The sequence below is a fragment of the Diospyros lotus genome, chromosome 1, assembly GCF_014633365.1.
Source record: "Diospyros lotus cultivar Yz01 chromosome 1, ASM1463336v1, whole genome shotgun sequence".
In the NCBI taxonomy this organism is placed as follows: Eukaryota; Viridiplantae; Streptophyta; class Magnoliopsida; order Ericales; family Ebenaceae; genus Diospyros; species Diospyros lotus.
Genome location: NC_068338.1, coordinates 48708517 through 48729799, shown reverse-complemented (window position 1 = coordinate 48729799; position 21283 = coordinate 48708517). Strand labels below are relative to the sequence as shown.

The following is a 21283-nucleotide window of genomic DNA, read 5'->3' as shown; positions in this document are numbered from 1 at the left end:
AAATTGCATTTATTAGCGATCAAGATTTGTGTCTGAGCTGGGGCCTGGTGGGGCCGGGGAACATTAAAAGTCAACGTTCCGTTTGCGTATGTTAAGAATTCCCTTTTCTACGTTGGGTTTCTTAAACTATTTAAATCCATACCAATTCTTTTTTTATTTTAAATAAATATAACGCAATGTAGTAAGATTACGATAAAATTGTGGATTTATGGGGGTCAACGTTAGTAATTTAACGGAACAAGTAGAAAGGGGAATAATTTAAGAAGCTATGTGGTGTTGGAGGTATATATGGTCTAAACACGTGAGACGTAACGGTATGTAAACCGTAGGATTTGAAAAAGTTGGTGACACCTGACTTTTGAGACTATGAAAAAATATTTAATGTAATTATAATATTTAATATTACAATAATTGAATTATGGCTGTAATTTAATGTAATTGTCATTTAAATTTATTTTTCAATTTTATTGTAATTATAAACGTGTTTCTGCTAATGGTTAAAATAGAATGAGTGCAATTAGTTTTAAATAAAGTATATCAATCAAATCTATATTCTTTATGTAGTTTTATGTTTTTTTATCATGATTATTTAAATTTTTTATTATTTTGATTATATCTCTAGATTGTATTTTTAAGTTAATTTAATCTTGTACTTAAATATTTTTTTGTGTCAGTTTAAATTTTTATTATTTTGATTATATATTTAAATTTATATTTTTAAGTCAATTTAATTCTTATACTTTGACGTATAACATGTATTTTTATCACTTTATTTTTTTTATACAATATAAAAATTAAATTGACTTAAAATACAAGTTCAGTGGTATAATTAAAATAATAAAAATTTTGAATTGATAAAAAAAAATCAAAATATAAGAGATTAAATTGACTTAAAAATCGTAATTAAAATAATAAAAAAATCTAATAATTACAAGGAAAAAAAACATAAACATATAAATTTGCCAAGTATATCTATTGCATTTTACTTTTATCATTCAAACAATTTGATTAACTGAATAAATATTTTAAAATGTGATACGAACAATATTGTAAGCACTCTTGTCTGGATATTCCCAACCACCCAGACTACTCGAACGAGTGCGCCTACGGGAGGAGAAAAAGAATGAACACAAAACAGAAACCACCCTAGCATGCATATACAAAAATAAGGACAGCGAAAGCAAAGCAAAACACATGCATGTACTACGAGTACTCCGCTAACACAGCGGTCACATGAGAAATAAATAAACACAGACTCCTGTGCCAATATACACGAGACTCGAGAAACGACCTGGCACAATAAAAATGGTAGAGTAAACCTTACTCAACCATCAGAGTTGACAGGGATTGACGGGACTGCCTGTACACCATACCGACTCTGCTACCAAAAGCTAACTCCCTTGCCATGGCCCACGCTGCCACTACTTGGAATGATGGAAAAACAAGGTGAGTCGAGAGACTCAACAAGCATAAGAAAAGAAAGGCTGAATGCTGCACAAAACCAATAAACTTCTCCCAGAACACCAACCCCCAAATACACACAAGTCATGAGACGCTACAATACAATAGTATAGCATAATCGTAGCACATACCAGTCCTTGGGGTCCACATAAGACACTTGGCACCCAAATCCCATACCAACCTGTCGCTGCCCTGGATGGTAACAAATACCTCCAGCATTCTGCGCACGCCATCCCGGGTTTGTGCTCCCGCCACCCGTATGTCCGTGTCGGTACTCTCGACACCCGTCCATATTGGTACTCCTGACACCCGAGCCAGAGGCTCCCTTGGAACGGTACTCCCGTCCTAGAACTAAATACTACCAGTAACCATGCAATGCACATAACAATGCATTGGCGTAGTGAGCATCAACGTGATGCACCGGCGCCCATACATCCAGACATCAGGCCATGCTCCGCCCACATAGTAAACCACACGCGATGCATATGCCCGTGCTGGATGCAACCTAACCAAACTAGAATGTCCGTGTCCAAGCATACTCAATAAATGAATATCCCAACATACAACCCGTACCCATGTGCATATCAAATCATGAATAGCAATATAATAAATCTAGACGTGTAGTAAATTACATACTAGCAGAGATAGTCAGTAGTGCTCGGCACCAGTCAACGGCCAGTGACTAGGAGTGTCCACCCGACGGTCCACTTCAGAGCCGTACAATAGTCTACCCCAACGTCGCCAACAACCGACCCCTGCCCTACTGCTCGATAGCTCTAACTGAACCATAATAAATCCAAGAAAATTCGTAAATAAACCCGATAAAATCATAAATAAACCCGCACGTCTAGGAACCTAATTCCCAGGCTGGTTCAACATCATTCCCAAAAGGAGTGGGGGCGGTACAAACCCCCATAGGCTCACAACGAATAAAATTCTAGAAGTCTCGGATTTAGTTTAAATTAAAACAAATGGATAATAATTCAACAAATAAGGCTATGCGCCGAATTAGAGTAAGGGAGATGATAAAATAGGAGAAATCACGGGGTCTCTCACAAGAATTAAAGAACAGGAAGAGAGAGTTAGGAGCTTGAATTTACACGGTTAGATTTAATTAATGCGAGTCGGGGTTTTATTAATCGCTATTAAACGTTTTACTTCGTAGCGGAAGTACAAGAAATGCAAGAAACGGCTGATGTAAGCACCCCCACCCGGATATCCCCAACCACCCGGACTACCCGAACGGGAGCACCTACAGGAGGAGAAAAATAATGAACACAAAACAGAAACCTCCATAGCATGCATATACGAAAATAAGGACAACGGAAGCAAAGCAAAACACATGCATGCACTACGAGTACCCCGCTAACATAGCGGTCACATGAGAAATAAATAAACACAGACTCCTGTGCCAATATACACGAGACTCGAGAAACGACCTGGCACAGTAAAAATGGTAGAGTAAACCCTACTCAACCATCAGAGTTGACAGGGATTGATAGGACTGTCTGTACACCATACCGACTCTGCCACCAAAAGCTAACTCCCTTGCCATGGCCCACGCTGCCACTACTTGAAATGATAGAAAAACAAGGTGAGTTGAGAGACTCAGCAAGCATAAGAAAATAAAGGCTGAAGGCTGCACAAAACCAATAAACTTCTCCCAGAACACCAACCCCCAAATACACACAAGTCATGAGACGCTATAACACAATAGTATAGCATAATCGTAGCACATACCGGTCCTTGGGGCCCACATAAGACACCTGGCACCCAAGTCCCATACCAACATGTCGCTGCCCTGGACGATAACAAATACCTCCAGCATTCTGCGAGCGCCATCCAGGGTCTGTGCTCCCGCCACCCGTATGTCCTTGTCGGTACTCCCGACACCCGAGTCAGAGGCTCCCTCAGAACGGTACTCCCGTCCGAGAACTAAATACTACCAGCAACCATGCAATGCACATAACAATGCAATGGCGTAGTGAACATCAACGTGATGCACCGGCGCCCATACATCCAAGCATCAGGCCATGCTCCGCCCACATAGTAAACCACACGTGATGCATATGTTCGTGCTGGATGCAACCTGACCAAACTAGAATGTCCGTGTCCAAGCATACTCAATAAATGAATATCCCAACATGCAACCCGTACTCATGTGCATATCAAATCATGAACAACAATATAATGAATCTAGACGTGCAGTAAATTACATACTGACAGAGCTAGTTAGTAGCACCCGGCACCAGTCAACGGCCAGTGACTAGGAGTGTCCACCTGACGGTCCACTTCAGGGCCGTATAATAGTCTACCCCAACGTCACCAACAACTGACCCCTGCCCTACTGCTCGATAGCTTTAACTGAACCATAATAAATCCGAGAAAATCTGTTAATAAACCCGCACGTCTAGGAACCTAATTCCCAGGCTGGTTCAGCATCATTTTCAAAAGGAGTAGGGGCGGTACAAACCCCCATAGGCTCACAACGAATAAAAATTCTAGAAGTCTCGGATTTAATTTAAATTAAAACAAATGGATAATAATTCAACAAATAAGGCTATGCGCCGAATTAGAGTAAGGGAGATGATAAAATACGAGAAATCATGGGGTCTCTCACAGGAATTAAAGAACACGAGGAGATAGTTAGGAGCTTGTCTTTACACGGCCGTTTCTTGCATTTCTTGCACTTCCGCTGCGAAGTAAAACTTTTAATAGCGATTAATAAAACCCTGGCTCGCATTAATTAAACCTAATTGTGTAATATAAATAATTTAACCATCTAAAATCCCACGTAGGCACACCGTAAATAAAATCCCAATAAGTCGCATATTTATTTTAAATTAAATAACGCCAACAACATCCTCAATTTATATATATAATTAATACGCGATACCGAAACGAGTTAAGGGAAGACAAGGGGTTCATAAAATGGAAAGAAATCGTAAGGGTAGATGAGAGTTTGCCTGTATCTAGCCGTTTACAGCGTTTCCACGCTTAAACACCATCAAATTAATACACGCTGTAAATTAATACACTCCCAAAATTAATAAAATTAGGCCCAAAATGAAATTTTAACCGTTCAGAATGTTTAATACATATTTTTTCTCACATGGCTAATTAAAACGTAATTAAACCAAATTTAATCTTACCTTTTCTCCCAATTTCTTCTATTTCTTCACTGCGTGCACCTTTTTCTTCTCCATTTTCTTTCCCCCATTTTCTCTCTTGTTCTGTGCGCAAAATCAGCCCAAAATGGGCCTTAAAATGGGCAAAAATTGGTGGCCAGAACGCTACCACGTGGCAGCCTATGGGCTGCGCTGGGAGGCCACCGCCTTAGGGCCGAAACGATGTCGTTTTGGTCTCTCCCTTGGCCAAATTAAATCAGCAAAACCAGCCTCAAGCGCCCACGCGGATTCGATCCCGCGTCCCTCGCATGGCAACCCTTGCGTGCGACTGCCCGCGCCACACACGCCTTCAACTATATATGCGCCCCAATTAAATATATAGTGATTTGCGACCACTTCCGCAAATCGCATTCAGCACCCAAAAACTTCCGAAAATACCACATACACCCCTCCCAATCTCCAATTCTTCTTATTACACTTTCACCCCATAGATTCCAGAAAACATACTAAATTAATTTATTTTCATTTTTCTTTATTTCCATAAATATTCTCAAATAAATTAATTAAATACTTAAATTTCCTATTTCGTCAAAATACACAAATTATTATTAATCTCCCTAAATCTCCAAATACCCAATAAATTGACATTTCCTTTTAACCCACAAATATTTAATAAACACCACAAATACAATAATTAATAATTATTAACTATTTCTAAATAATTAAATTAATTACATTTAATTCCTTATTTTCCTCAAAAATACATAAATAAATACTTTCTCTTACATTCCCAAATATTCAATAATGTCCTCAAACACCGGTTTAAATAATTATTATTTATTTTCAAATTTCAAGATATTACATTTGTCATTAATTATTTATAGATGTTAAAAATAAGATATAATAAATGTATTTAATCTAAAATAAGTTACATTTAATACACATTTAATTAATAGTTAATAGTACTGTTAAAATATTATTAAGATATTCGAATCTTGCTGTTGTATTTCATAATTTACTTCTCCTATAAAGGTCTTGAGGCTGAATTGCAAGAGCCCTTAAGACGAGAGATTTCAACTTTTTGGTCTCAAAAATAATTTTACCACATAAAAAGAATACTAATAATAAAGGTTTATGTGAAGAGAATGAAATGGGTGAGATAAGCGTTCATCAAAAGAGATACTAGAAAAGGTAAAATGGACTTGTGAGGCACTCAAGTATATTATAGTTTATTATTATTATTATACACAAATTACAAGTGGACTAAGGTAGAAATCAAGTCTTTGTAATTTTATTTTTAGTATTTTGAGGCATTATGCATTAAATTTAAATAAAACATTAGAAACAACTCATTTACAATCTCATCCAAGTGAGGAAACTTGTTGAAAAAGACAAATTATAGAGATCTGAAAAGGCATTCATGAAACTGTGAAGAGTGAGTGCGTAAAACAACCCAAAAGAGAGTTTAGATAGGAATTTCTCCAAATATTTCATATTTAATTTTAATAAAATATCGATACGAATATATTTTCTCAGTTAATAAGAGATAAGACCAAAGTCTACGGCATCGAGCACCCTAGTAGTTAAACCCCACCGTGGATTTACTTACTGCCACCAACAAATCCTGTATCAACTTATGAACTCACTCAATCATGGTACAGTGAGAGAGAGAGTGAGAGCCACCAGACCCATCTGCGCTGCGAATGCGATTTTGTTACCTCCCCCAGGATTTAGTACAAATATATTATTTGTTTTTTTGTTAGACGAGTTCAAATATATTTACATCAACAAATGTGTCAAAATTAATTCCCGTCCCGTCCCGTCCCGTCCGCACAGCTGTATGAAGACAATGGCCATTTTACGCCTCGAAGTCAACAAAGTGGGAGATAAGAGTGCAATCTTTTGGCAAAGTGATATTCGCATCATCATCATCCTCACCAAAGAAAAGAATCCAACACCTTCTTGTGCTGCTGCTTTCATCTTCCTGTTCCCCTTCTGGGTCAGTCACTGGAATTCATTTAAACAGAGGCCCCAATTCTTCTCGAACTCCAAAACATCTGCAAAAACTCGCCCGCCGTTTGCCATTCCAATCTTAGCAGCAGGGCTTTCTTTGCAGTCTCCGAATGGGTAATGTAAGTGACAGATCCAACATCATTCGTCTTTAAATCTCTTCTTTGTTGGTTTTCCTGGTTGATCAATTGAAGTCTGGATCTGGGAATCAGGTGGTGGAATTGAAGGTGGATTTGGACTGCGAGGGATGCATCAAGAAAATACTTAAAGCCATCAAGAAGATCGAAGGTACTACTTCCATCTTCAACTCTACACGCGCCCCTCACCATTTCAGTCAAATCAAAGATAGTCATCGTCCTCCTCTGCTTGCAGATATCGAAACCTATAACGTCGACAAGCAGCTCAACAAGGTGACGGTGACCGGAAATGTGACGACAGAGGAAGTCATCAAAGTTCTTCAGAAGATCGGGAAGCCAGCGAGTAGCTGGGAGCAAGAATAAACCCATACGTAACAGTCGATATATATACTTCTGTTATGCGAATATCTATATTAAATTTTAATGATTTTGGAAGCTAGAACTCGATCCTGATGACCGTTTCTGTACGAATGTATTATGACCGTCTTGAATTTCAGAGGCTAAGTTTTGGATTGAAAGTTTTATTCATTTCTAAGTACAACCGGAAATTTACAACTGAGTTCTGAAAAGCGATCGCTGTATTTACATGAAAAAGTAGACTCAGAACGAGAATAAGAAGGAAATTACGCGGACTGATCATTTTTTTTTTTTGCCGGTTCTCTGTCGAACTCAGTGAGAGTTGGTTTACCTCGGCTGCTGAATCGGCCTCGGACTCACTTTCTTGTTCACGATCTTCGGGGCCTTCTCGGCGTACCGAGGAGGCTCCGCCGAAACTTGGCTGTTGCGCCACTTCAAAGATGCCAGCGTGACCAAATCCTTCAAATTCTCTCTCTCTTCTTCTTTTCCGTCTGTAATCACAAATCCATAAGATCAGCAAAAGAGAAAAGCAAAACAATTACAGATCTAGCGGTCTGAAGTCTGAACCTACGTTTTAAGGCGGTGATGTTGGAATCGAAAAGAGGTTGGAGGTCGTCGTCGTCGTCTTCATCCTCGAAGTCGACGTCGACGGTTGTGTCGAAATAGATGGATTGTGGATCTTGGAAGCGCTCCTGCAGCCAGTAGTCGCGAAACCAAGGAGAGGAGTGGACGAGAGACCACCACTCATCGGAGAAGTCATCCACCGCCCTGTACGCCGCCGGAACAAACATCGGCGCGTTAGGGTTCAAGCTCGATGAACGCATCTGCCTCGACATTACTTCCATTGGTAGTTCCCTGCAACCAAACAACAAACGGAGTGCTTAATATAAAGACGGGGGAAGACGAGGCAGAGAGAGAGAGAGAGGGAGACCTGAATACGAAGACTGTGAAGGATGCTGGAGCCTGGAAGGGATAACTGTGGATAGCTACCACCGTCGATATATACGAGGCAAGATACAGTAAAGGACCATTACATGGATGTTATTACGGAAATGCCACTCTTAACTTTACTTTTTCTTCTCCCTTCCAAGAATTTTGCATTAATGAATTTTTTTTATATAAAAAATAACTTAAAATAATTAATTAATTTTTTAAAAGACAACTTTTTTTCACTTATGGCAAGCTGAAAAAAAAAAAATTAGAATCCGGAAGTAGCAAAGCAGGGGAACCTACCTCTTGGTTCACCTGGAGCACCCGGTATACTTTGTACTTCTGTGGTCGGCTGGCTGACTCTTGAACTGCAGCTCAGCCACGCCAGCTTCAAAAAAAGAGCCCGTGAGTAGCCGAGAGAGAACAATTAACAGCCGCGCCGGCTAAGAGTGGGGCCCCCTTTAAGGTTCAACTGACACGAGTCTGTCGTCGTCCTTATCCAATTGACTGTGGATGACACGTCACTGTCATCATCCCAAAGTCACGTGCCTCACCGCCCTCGCTTCAGAAACGACAATATTATCAACATTCCCGCCCTCACCTCACTCTTGGAAAATCATATAAAAATTTATATATCTAAAGATATTTTCATAATTATTAAATTCTAATAGGTTATTATTTTAATTCAATTCAACTGGATACCCTGGAAGTTCCACTAAACTACAGTAGGTGCACTCAAATTCTATAATTACACTGTAAAATCTGTCATTTTATGAAATTTTAAAGATATTTTTTTATAAATATAAATTTCATTCAAAATAAATGAATAAATCTCTATAGCATAAAGTTAGGAAGCTTCACAATAAAAAAAAAATTACAAGAGAAAATTTAAACTACTAATATATATTTATAATTCATTTAATAATAATAATAAATATATACAATTGTCAAATAAAATCTTCATTATTTTTACTATTTGAATCCATCTATCATACCACTTCTTTAAGCATTATTTGAGTTTTCTAGTTAATAGTTGTGTTGTCAACTCTAAATTATTTATTAAAATAAACACTTAGGATGTAAAATATACTTATAATTTAAATGATTGTTTGATATGAAAGTTGACATTTGTGATGTCAACCTCCAATTATTAAGTGGTGCAAAATAGAAGAGTAGACAATAAACACAATATGGCAACTGTCAATTCATAAACTTTTTCGAGCATTATTTAAATTTTTAACATGCTGTCAATATCTAATTACTTACTAAAATAATTACTTAGAAGTGCAAAAGTATACTCATGATTCGAACTACCAATTTAGATGAGAGTTAGCATTTGTAATGTCTACCCTCAATTACTAAACAATGTAAATTAGTTGAGTAATAGAAGTTTGGCTAGTCAAAAGTAACAAATAATGTCACAAAGCACGGCTAAAGTGTTAGTGAAAAAAAGATGGTAGACAATTATGTTCAGAGAACACATTGAATTTCATGCGCCAGTTGGGACACAAAGCATTCGTGCTTCCAGAAACAACAATTGTTGCACTTTCTCTAAATAAAATAAACCATAGCTTGTAAAACTAATTGGTTAGCAATCTACTAAAGTTGTTATCTTTCCATCTTTTCACTATCCGTAATACGCTTGTCTTTCATTTACGTCAAGATTATCTAAATTTCTCTAAACAATGAAAAAATAATAGCATTTGATAAGAAAAAGAGCAATCAAAAAATATATGACTATGTCGTTTCGCTATCTTCCTACATAAAAAACATTCATTCGAAAAATGAAAATACAAATTAATACAATCAAGAGTAAAAGGACACTCTTTCACTAATTATATGTGATATAAATATAAAATAATTGATATAATTTTGAAGATTTAAATAATATTATTAATTTTTAAATTTTATATTTTTAACAAATTAGTATTTTCACTTTAATTTGTCTAACGTTAAGCTTTTAGTTTTATTATAATTTAGTTTTTTGTTAAAAAATTTAACAAAAAATAATTATGTGACAAAATGTATAAAATAAATAAAATATAAAATCACAAAAACAGCAATTGGAGCCATAATTGCTAGTATGGACACAATGATGGAAAAATCCATCAGCGGATTCTTTCTTCTTTTTGGAAAATGATTGAATTTTTTTAAGTTATTTTTTTAATTTTCTAAAAAAATCAATAAAACTTAATAAATTATTCTATTTACCTACCAAATTTTATTTCAAATTTTCTATTTTTGTGAAATTATATTTATATGTGCTATTGTCTCAATATAATAATTAATTTATAGTGTGAGAAATAATGATCTCAAAGAATGATCATATTTGAAGTCTAAGTGCTGATGATCATGAGACCTGGAGGTCTAGAAGAAAATGATCTGAAGAGTCTTGTAGATGATCAGGTACCTTAACTGAATTCCTTGGTGATCAAGTGTCTAGCTGATGACTTGATACCTCATTGATGGTGGGATGCTTCTTTGATGACTGGATAACTCCTTGATGACTGGATGACTTGTCAAGACAAACAATTGTTAGGGCGCGAGTGGATGTTTCCGTGCAAACTCTACAATATTTAAGTCAATTTTTGAGTACTTGAGTGCAAGGAGTAGTATCTGAGAGCAAAAATAAACTTATATGACTCTCCTATTTATAGAGGAGGAAGAAGGGATACGCAGCAACCAACCCACATTTGTTGAATAGCATATTCTTGACACATTCTTAACATATTATGTGAAATCTTAGAATATTATTGTGGGTCTCAAGGAGGATCTTGACAAGAGGTTCTCTGACTTAGTTTGAAGAACGTCCCAAGAGTCTTTTGGCTATAAAAGAGGCTTTCCGGGAGGGGGGTTGGCAAATTGCATCATCTAGCTTGAAAAATGGTGTTGTCAAACTTTGATAGAGAATGACCAATAAGGTCTACTCGATCATGGTTCAAGTGATATGGCCTTATTTGGGCAAAGACAGTCATCTCAAGTGATATGATACTTTTTTTTTATTTTTCCTTCTCTTTTATGTTGGTTTGATGAAGTTTTCTTTAAAATTTAAACTTGCTGGGAGCTGGGGTTGCCAATGACATGGATGATCATGACTCAGTGGGGTGTACTCCACCCCATTTTGAATCAAGTGGAGGCTTTTCCACTTAATTTTGTGGTACCTTCGTCCTTCTCTTTAAAGGCGAAATCAGGATTTACGGTCAGTGGGGACGAAAAAGGAGGAGAAGAAAGCTAGGAGTGGGAGGCCTAATGGGGTGGACAGTGGACTTGGCTCCCCTTGGGTTGGACCTTTCTAAAAAATAGGTTTAAAAGTTAGGTTTAAAATTTATTTTTTCTGACCCAATAAAATTTAATATTTAACTTTTTTAATAGTATAAAATAAAAAAAAAATCTGGCCCAGTGGAGGCAGACACTGGGCCCCATGTGGCTCCGCCCCTGCTTCTCCTTGCTTAGTTTGTTTAATAGCACGTTTGTACTTTTCTTCGGAGATGGGGGAATTATGCATCTTCCAAGAAGGCTAGAACCATGAAGTTTTATTTAATTTAATTACTTATTTATGTAAATTTTGTAATGAACAACACGTAATAATATTTTTATATCATAATTATAATTTAAAAGGACAAAATCTCAACTTAAATTTGAAAACATCAAGTTTATCCTTATTTTTAAATGAAAAGCACGAATTTTATTTTATTTTCGGAGAAGATAAGATAAAAGAAGGTGAGGCACAATCCAGCCTTTGCCAATATCTACAGTGCACCTTCGAACCTGACCAATTCCGAATCGCCGGCATCTTCTCCCGCGCCGACGATCGTTTCTTCCTTGCTCACGGTAAAGCTCGAAGCCGAGGAGCCGGCATCATCATCTGGCGGCAAAGCCCTGCGCAATATCATCGCCTTCCTCTTGCTTCGGCTCCGCTGCCATTTTCTCAGCTCCTCCGAATACTCCCTCGCCTCCTCTCTCCCCCTCTTCCTCCGCTGCTCCAACTCTCTCCAATCCGGCTCCCGCTCACCGGCGGAGAACGGAAAGACGATCGGCTTAAAGCCGCAGAACAGAACGATGAGAAGAGTGATGTATATGTACAGAGACGCCCAGACGCAGAACGTCCATTTCCATCTGCGAACCAGCTCTTTGGTCCATGGGAGCTGAGAGTTCATGGCGATCTCGGCTTCGTAGACCTGCGGTGCGGAGAAGGTCCCCGCTCGGGGGATCACCGAGATCCGGACGGCTTCGGTGCGGGGGTAGCCTTCCTTGTGGTTGAGTATTTGAACTGTTAGCTTCTGCGTCTCGGACGTGATTCCGAGTATCAGAGGCATGCCCATGAGAAACGTCCGACTGAGCCGGATTGGGAGGCTCCGGAAGCGCAGCATGCAGGGCCGGCTCGATCTGTGGATTACCTCGCCGTTGCTTGATATCAGCTCCGCACTCAGCTGATCATGGCTAGACACAGTAATTAATATGGTCTATATATAATTTTTGAGAGGATTAATTTAGATTACATTTGACTATCTAATAAATAGTAGGTGCAACTGCTCGTAGGGCATAAATTAATGGTCGAATGAGTAATATGTTGGTATTAATTTGATGGGTTACAAATTCGATTATCGTCATGTGCAAAGATCAAATGTCTAATTTATAATTTACCTCTTTTAACGTAAATGAGAAATTAATTGAGAACACGAGTATTAGAGGTTGCATAAATGTAATTATCCAACTCTTGATGAATGTAAAATTTTAAATTTAAATCAAGGTTCAGTTGCTTTCATATTAAATTTCGAGTTCGGGTTTTAAATAAACTTAAATCTAACTTGATCAAGTCTATAATTTTAGACTTAAAATCAATACAATTTCTCTGAGAAAAAAAACCCAGGACAATTGAGTTCTTTTCAATCTAAAAAAATTAAGAAAAGACACACCTAATTTTTCCAATACAAACGAAGAAAGAGCAAATTTATTACCTGAAACACACCGACTTCTCTGTTGAAATCAGATTCAGGCAGCACAAGACTCAGAGAGACATCGAAGGTGTGCCCAACTGGTACCATCTTCTTCTTGCCACCGGCGCCGCCAAACCGGAAGACAGCCTGTGGATGAACCTCGGTGTAATCGAAATACAACTCCTCTCTCACAAACACCGGCTCTTCCACCCAATACTGCACCAGCGCAACACCCAACACCGCCGCCACGACCATCACCACCACCAGCACCATGCACACATACATTGACCCCAGAACCCCCATCCCGATCTTCCTCAGAATGCCACCGCCGCCAGTCAAGGCAGAAGGCGCCACCGTCTCGGCCCCTTCCTTCGTTTCGTCGGGGGAAACGAGGGTGAGGGGAGGAAAGAAGGGGGACAAGAGAGAGGCCAAGAAATTGTAGGTGATGTCCGCCTGAAAGGACAGAAGGTTTGTGAACCAGAATGGTGGATTTGGGATGGGCAAGCTGTAGTCCAGGTCCGCCGGCTCTTCCATCTGCATGACGGAGTGCGGCGGAGCTCCAGTGCTGGTTGTTGATGTCCGGTGGCGCGGCCTCTTGGGGGGAGTTGCCATGGTTGGGAATCGAGAGAACTCTGCCAAATTGGGCGCCGAAGCTCCACCTGTATACCAAACGCTGGCATGGTGGCATGCAGAGCGAGGAGGTGACACATAGCAGGGGAACCGACCGCCTGTTTACACCTGGCAGCTGTTTGTCTGTTGCTTTGAAACTCGGATAGCGTATCGAATCGAAAAGAGGAGAGGATCCAAACCCGACTTACGGATCGAGTCGACACTGATACAATACAATGAGGGTGTTTGGGTTACCCGTTCGACGGCTTATAAGTTATTCATTTAACTTATAAGTTGTCAAATTTATTTTTGTTAAGTATTTGGATTATTTAAAGAGTTTAAAATTAAATAATTTAAAAATTCTCATATTAGTTTTTTTTTTTTTTCAAAAACTTCTCACTCCCAGCTTTTTCAAAATGTTGCCCCAGTTTATTTGCATAGAAGATTTCACCTTCATAGATTTAAGCTATTTTTAATTATATCCTCATATTTATCCTCTACATTAATTGATCATTTGTTGCTTGATTTATCTACGACTACTATCATCACCGTTGTCCATAGCTATCATCGTTTCTGTTCATCTATAATTCATCATCGTCACTATCGACTATTGCTTGTTTGCTAAAACTTTCTGTAAGTATATATATATATATTATATATATTAATCTAATGATATTATATTTGAAAGAGAAAAATAAAAGGTGTATATATATATTGTATTAATATATTTTTTAATAATTATTTATAATTTATGAATATCTAATAGTAAAATTTTGTATTATTTAATGTCTATTTTTATTTTTTTTATCAAGTTTTAATAGTTTATCAATTATTTCAAACTAAATACATAATTGTTAATTGATAACTTAAAAACACATTTATCTAAATAGGTTATTAGTTTAAACATTACATAATTTTTAAAGTTTACACAACTTAAAAGTTAAGCAATTTAAAAGCTCTTAAAAAATAGTAAGCCAAACACTCAGAATATCAAGTGGGTAAGTGATCGAACTGAGATTGAGGTGAGCTCTGGGATATAAATTATTTTTATTAAATAAATAAATATATAATAAGTAAAAATGAATTAAATATAAACATTAAAATATAATATATTTAAACAATTATTTAAGTAAAATTATATGTTAAATTAATTTTTTTTAAAAATATCATATAAATTTAAATTACATATCATTATAAATATTTTTCTTATTGTCATTAATCTATCTTGAATAAAATTCAAACCTCCAAATTTATTAATGTTCATGTACCTAAAAAAATAGGTTAAGTCTGAAATAAAGTGAAGAGAAAAAAACTCAAAAGAGAGATTTAGAGACTTTATCAGCAGATCTTGAGAGATCTTTTTGGGAGCTTCTCCTAGGTATTTTTGGAAGAGTTTACTAGGAGTTTTACTCAAAGTTTTCGAAATACATTTTCAAGGGATCCCTTATAGTGCGTCAAGAATGTACTTTCAAAATATTTGTTTAAAGATTAAGAATAAACAATTTTAGAAGATGTCGATGTTTTTTTAATTGTTAGTTTTAACTTTTATAAATAGTCCCTTTTTTTATCGATATATACAAAATCTTCTATATAAATTATTTAAATATTTTTTTATTAAGATTGATTTAAACATTAAAGAACGCGAAAGACAATTGCGACCGTCACTATTTTTTATTTTATAGGTCTTTTAGAGACTAAAGGTTAAAGACAAATACTTTTTCAAAACTATAAACTTGTTATTGTATTTTGAAAATAAAAAATATAATTCAAGAATTTGACATATTCATTCAAAATTATCAAATTATTTTTAACTTCTAACACTTAAAATAAGAAAAAATAAAAAAGAATAGTGGATTGAATGAGATTGGTTAATTGGTTGACATGCGGCTGAAGTGGGGTCCAATTTAATAGTATGATTCTCCAATTAACAATAAAAAATATAGATATTCAATCAACTTTCATTGGAGCCTAAAGACCAAATCCCACCTCCTTGAATTGGATAAGTTTCAACAAAATGATCATTTTAAATATAATATTTTGTTAAAACAAACACTTTTAGCAAATTAATAGATGTACAACAATTTTAGTACCAAAAACAATAGTATTAGGATATACAATGTGGCACTCGGAGCTTCGGTATATTCTAAACCCCCGATCATGAATTCCCGGCAAACCACCGGCCACCCAAAATCCGCGCTAACTAAACTCCGTCTCTCTCATCTCCGCCTTTCTACTTTCTCTCTCTTCGCGCCATTATCGGAAAATGTGACCTTCCGGTCATAATTTTCTCTTCGTCTCCCTCTCGTCCCTTGCCAAGTGAACTTTCCGATTGAAACCCCGTCTCCGATGTAGTTGATTTTGGATGGCCTGACGTCGGCAAATTTATCTCGTGCCGGTTCGGTTGCGCGATATTGGAATTGGAAATTTGTTTCAGCTCCACCGTCGTCGTTGGAGCTGAAACTCGGAAACTTTGTCAATTCCTATTGGAGCCGACAATTTGATCGCTCTTTCGCCAGTAATTCTTCCCGGGGGGGGGGGGGGGGGGGGGGGGTGGTTGATGTTCCTCTTCGGGCGCCGGAGATGGAAGAGAAAGGGCGTCCATTGACGATCACGGTAATTGAGACACTTTTTTCTTCAATAATCACACTCTATTAGATTTTATTCGTCTAGAATATTATATTATTTGCTCCACCAAGCTTGGTTATCTGCTATCAAATTCAATCTTATTTTATTCCAGCTTGGGGCCGAATATAATTAGAATTGACAGAGAGAATAAGACTTGATATATAGTTATAATTACACTCTTATTAGTTTTCATGTACCTAGAAATTATGTTGTTGGGTTAGGTTCGATTGGTCTGGCTATTTGCTAGTTAACTCAATCTTCTTTGTTTGTTGGGGGTAAGATTTGATATGTTATTGTAATTGCACTTCTACTAGTTTTCACGTGTTTAGAAATTATGTTGTCTGATACAATGAGTTTGGCTACTGGTTAGCTAACACAACTTTCTTCCTTCATTCGATCTAGTTCGGGATCGACTGTAAATTGGAATTCATTAGTAGGGCAAGGCTTGATCTGTTGTTGTAATCGCACTCTTACTAATTTTGGTGTGTGTAGAAATTATGTTGCTTAGTTTGATGTGTGGCTATCGACCAGCTAACCCAACTTTCTTCCTTCATTCGGATTTGGGATTGGCTATAAATAGGAATTCACTGGTGGAATAAGGCTTGATATGTTATTATAATTTAACACTAATTAGTTTCCATGCATCTAGAAATTATACTGTTTGATTTGGCGAGTCTGGCTATTGGCTAGCAAGCATAGCCTTTTTATCTTATTTAGGTTTGGGATTGACATGTTGTTGTCATCACACTCTTATTAGTAAATAATCCTGTTAATGATTAGATGTTTATTCTGATAGGAAATCGGGTATTCAAATAAAGAGAATGAATATTCATCTACTGTATTTTCATGCAAACAGGGGGAAGAAAACTCTGTAACAAAATGGCTGCTCAATTGGATGTTGTCTAAGAAGGAATTAGAACAATAGCAGTATCTTCTTCTCCACAGAAGATGAATTTCCTTCACGGATTATGCCTGTGAACAGGCAGGGCTGGCTGGAGGTTGATCCTTATCTATTATTGCCTTTGGTAAATCATGATAACGTAAGAATGGGGGCAACAATTTTGATGAAGAAGTTCGGGTTTGAATAAAAGCTTTGAGCAAGCGATCTAATAAAAACGCTGGAATGGGAGGCAGCTTTGCAGAGAGGAGGTCTGAGCCTCGGGCAGTCAATACTCTGAAGATTAACACAGCTCAGCTTTGGTCAATTACAAGTCCTCTGTCTTCACCTTTAGCAACTGCTTCTCAAGCACCGTTCATTACAATACCAGCCGGTATCAGTCCTACTGCATTGCTCGATTCTCAGATCGTACTCCATAATTCTCAGGTTCATTCCATATTCCTTCTAATATATTTTTTAACCTTGCTTATCACGAAAGCTTTCTGATTCTCAGCCCGTATCTTTGTTTTGTACCGTCACCATGATTTTTCATTTGGTCATGATCTTAGTACCAATTAATTCTGTGTTCAATTCTAGAATAACATACCTCCAATATATTCCATCTATATATTCCTTTAATCGTTTGTTGTCACAGGCAGAGCCATCTCCTCCTAGTGGAACCTTTCAATTATCCCCTTCCAATAATGAAAGTTCAATGCTGGACCCGGTGACCCCTGCTGCAGATGGAGACAGCGCAACTGATGATTCTTTCCATCCTAGTATCCAGCCTCATGGCCGCCATCCTGTTTCTTCGACACCTGTCTCATGTTTAGAGAGTAAGGTAAAGACCATCTATTTTGCTGCTATAGATGGTTCACATCAATTAATTTGGATTTGCTTATTTTCACACTAATGAGAATTGGTGTTATCACATCTCTAGCTAGATTGAAATTTGTCGTACATTTTATTTGAACAGGTCTCTTCACCATACAAAGATGCACCAGGTCCGGAAGGTGTCTTTAGCTGTCAAACTCTCTCCTCGATGCAGCCAGCCATGAATCGTGAATTTGGAGTAGAGTTTCCAAAAGTCATCACAAGGAACTGCGCTACAGAACCATCACTTCATTTTGAGGTTTCCAGAAGCATGGCTCCGAATGCTGATTGTCTTGCTTCACAACCATGTCGTACTGATAGAGCTGGCGATCAAATGTCTCAGCAAGGTAACCATACTCATAGAGGGGATAGCCATTTTCTGGAACCCGACCAAAAAGGGGCATACCGGTCCATGGGACTTGTAAGGACTTCCGAAGATGGATACAATTGGAGAAAGTATGGACAGAAACAGGTTAAAGGCAGTGAATATCCTAGGAGCTATTACAAGTGCACCCATCCAAATTGCCAGGTGAAGAAAAAAATAGAACATTGCGAGGATGGTCAGATAGCTGAAATTATCTATAAGGGAGCCCATAATCATCCAAAGCCTCATCCTGGGCAGTCGACGCTCTGTTCGTCATTTCCATATAATGATACATCAGATACAGGTGAAACCCAGGGATCTCTTGTAAATGTTGTAGGTGGGGCAGGCTGTGGAAATATTCAACTGCAGTGTAATGATATTAAAGTTGATTCAGACCGGAGGGCTGACAGTAAAGAGAAGAGGTCTTCAACATCCATCCTAGCTGATAATTCTGATCCGTTGTCAACTACCCAAGGAAAGTGTATATTTGAATCTGTGGGTACTGCTGAGCTTGCATCTAGACTCGCTACTTGCAATGGTGATGACGAAGATCGGGCTACCCGGGGAAGTTAATCGCTTATTGAGGATGCTGCTGATAATGAACCTGAGCCAAAAAGAAGGCAAACTCTCTCTCTCTCTCTCTCTCTCTCTCTCACACACACACACACACACACACACACACACAACCACTTCATGATTGCAGACCATTCTAACAAAACGTTCATTCTCTTTTTAACTCAATTTCCCAAAGAAAATAGCCCCTTGACAGAAATAATTTTTTATCATCTGTTCATTTCAGGAAGATGGATAGCTCCTTGATGGAGACAAGTTTAGCATCTCGAGCTGCTCGAGAACCAAGGGTGGTTCTCCAGATAGAGAGTGAAGTGGATATACTTGATGATGGGTATCGCTGGCGCAAATATGGGCAAAAAGTTGTCAAAGGAAATCCAAATCCTAGGTATTTGGGTTTTGAATTTCTTATTCCCCAGGAAGTTAGCAGTATTAAATTTTTGGGAAAGGAAGAAATTTAAGTAAACTCAGTTTAAAATGGTTCACAGTATAGCTTGGGCCCTAATCTAGATGCTCTAGGTATTACTAGCTTTCTATCTTTAACTTTAAGCCCATTGATTACATTCAGATATATCAATTTGTTTAATGAGGATTCTTAAGATGATCCGAGTTATTAATGTTTGGTTTTGCTAATTTCTTCTTTCCCGCAGGAGCTACTACAAATGTACCGGCACTGGTTGCCCGGTGAGGAAGCACGTGGAAAGAGCATGTCACGATCCAAAATCTGTAATTACAAGGTACGAGGGAAAACACAACCATGAAGTACCCGCTGCCAAAAACAGCGGTCTCATTAATCTGGATGCTCGAACTTCATCTTCAACTCCCTCGAGCACTCGGGCTGAACTGACTTCACCTAGAAACACCATTGCTCCACTTCCCGAACCACAACTTCAGGATCTTGCACCTCGTTTTCAAAGTGCACCTGATCGGGGCAGTGACTTTATGCTCGGGAACTTAATTAGCCACGGACATGAAACTTGGAGTTCGTCAATGTTTCCTCTACAACAGCCGATGCCCTTTTTACATGCTGGAATGCTGCTGCTGCCAGCCAGTTCTGTTCTTCCGGTCATGCCAAATAGTCCCGTGGCGCCATTGCCTTCGACAAATGACAATCTCCCAAGCTGTCAGTGTGCCACCAAGTGGCTTCAACTTTAGTACTCAAACAAAACCAGTTACTCCCATTCAGCCATTACTTGAAGGACAGCAGCTTGCTGGGGATGACAATCTTTGTTCTTCTGGCCTGCCAATCATAAATCGCGGGACCTCTTTGTCCTCGTCTTCGACGGTTTGCTGCCCGATCACGACAAGTTTCCCTTTTCACTAATTATAGGTTATCCTTTTTCATATAGAAGAAAGAGGAAAATATCCGAAAATTATGAGATCGAGCCACATGGGCTCCGTAAGGGAGGGCATCCCAAGAAGAAGGTATTAGTGCTCCCAGGGCACAGCTCAAGTGGTTGGACCATGATAAATAGGGATTCGCACCAATAAATCATAGGTTCGATTTCTTATCTTACATCGTGAAGTAAAGTTTTTATTTACAATTTATCTCTTTTGTCGAGACTGAGACACGAGCAATGGAGAACCACACAAGAACAATAACTTCAAGAAAAAGATATTAGCTACAAACATTGTATAGCGTTTTCTTTTCCTCGTACAAATCCTAGTTCCAAATATAGTATGAAGCAATTTGGCTGTGTTTTCTGGCATTTTTCTTTGCATATGGAAAGGATTATTTACCAGATTCAAACTCATATGCAATTTAGGTCTTTTTGGTATTTATCTGTCATTGTTCCGACATTATTGTTGTTATTACAAATATATAAAGATGACAATTTGTACTTATCTTTCTATCAATTCAAGTTTAGGTTCGAATTGAGAAAAACCTGAAAAAGATTGGGTAATGTCGTTATTACAAATATATAAAGATGACAATTTGTACTTATCTTTCTATCAATTCAAGTTTAGGTTCGAACTGAGAAAAACCTGAAAAAGATTGGGTTGGGGAGAGGGGTTAGGATAATATTACCTGCCTTAAATCCAAACTCAAATATGTCGACGTTTGGAATTGATCGACCGTGATTTGTAGGTTCGCAATGAGAGAATGAGCTCAAAAGTCAAGAGAAAAAATGAAATAGAACCAATGATAAATCATACGCAGGAAGTTTTTACATGATTCAACCAGAACGATGCCTACTCTATGATTGTTCTCTAGTTATTCTGACAGAGTAACAGTATATTATTGTTATCCATTTTTTACAATGATTCTCTGACCCCTCATTTATAGTGTGAAATATTTACAATTTTAATAAAGTACAAAAGTGAAAAGATGATATTAGGGGGACAATGCGTCCCTATCATCTCCATAAAATTGAGAGTGGGCTCCGCGTTACTAGGGATCTGGT

The 21283-nt window shown here is 37.7% G+C and overlaps 3 protein-coding genes and 1 pseudogene across 4 annotated transcripts; 2 read left to right on the top strand and 2 right to left on the bottom strand.

The window, feature by feature from the left end:
• The first annotated feature begins 6410 nt into the window (after nucleotides 1-6410).
• On the top strand, nucleotides 6411-7254 carry LOC127791802 (heavy metal-associated isoprenylated plant protein 45). 2 transcript variants are annotated; one of them, XM_052321890.1, is made up of 3 exons: nucleotides 6418-6721; nucleotides 6812-6887; nucleotides 6972-7254. In XM_052321890.1, exons 1-3 carry the CDS (start codon nucleotides 6713-6715, stop codon nucleotides 7097-7099), a joined length of 213 nt encoding a protein of 70 aa, XP_052177850.1. In that variant the 5' UTR covers nucleotides 6418-6712; the 3' UTR covers nucleotides 7100-7254. The 2 variants fall into 2 exon arrangements, with proteins under 2 accessions (XP_052177840.1, XP_052177850.1); XM_052321880.1 differs by having other exon boundaries at nucleotides 6411-6721; nucleotides 6812-7254.
• LOC127791793 (protein EARLY RESPONSIVE TO DEHYDRATION 15-like) lies at nucleotides 7242-8188 on the bottom strand. The gene is made up of 3 exons (XM_052321867.1): nucleotides 8025-8188; nucleotides 7665-7948; nucleotides 7242-7584 (listed from the first exon to the last, which is right to left on the bottom strand). Exons 2-3 carry the CDS (start codon nucleotides 7936-7938, stop codon nucleotides 7421-7423), a joined length of 438 nt encoding a protein of 145 aa, XP_052177827.1. The 5' UTR covers nucleotides 7939-7948; nucleotides 8025-8188; the 3' UTR covers nucleotides 7242-7420.
• A 3519-nt stretch (nucleotides 8189-11707) lies between these two features.
• Nucleotides 11708-13589, bottom strand: LOC127786531 (seipin-1). Its single transcript, XM_052314001.1, has 2 exons — nucleotides 12982-13589; nucleotides 11708-12453 (listed from the first exon to the last, which is right to left on the bottom strand). Exons 1-2 carry the CDS (start codon nucleotides 13570-13572, stop codon nucleotides 11773-11775), a joined length of 1272 nt encoding a protein of 423 aa, XP_052169961.1. The 5' UTR covers nucleotides 13573-13589; the 3' UTR covers nucleotides 11708-11772.
• A 2781-nt stretch (nucleotides 13590-16370) lies between these two features.
• Nucleotides 16371-20717, top strand: LOC127796132 (WRKY transcription factor SUSIBA2-like; annotated as a pseudogene).
• Nucleotides 20718-21283: the final 566 nt, after the last annotated feature.

Bases quoted from the DNA above. Each gene is read 5' to 3' on its own strand.
- LOC127791793 (XM_052321867.1), bottom strand. From the start codon at position 7,938: ATGGAAGTAATGTCGAGGCAGATGCGTTCATCGAGCTTGAACCCTAAC. The intron at 7,585-7,664 runs GTAGGTTCAGAC...TTGTGATTACAG, and splicing joins CAACATCACCGCCTTAAAAC to ACGGAAAAGAAGAAGAGAGA.
- LOC127786531 (XM_052314001.1), bottom strand. From the start codon at position 13,572: ATGGCAACTCCCCCCAAGAGGCCGCGCCACCGGACATCAACAACCAGC. The intron at 12,454-12,981 runs GTAATAAATTTG...AGCCATGATCAG, and splicing joins GAGAAGTCGGTGTGTTTCAG to CTGAGTGCGGAGCTGATATC.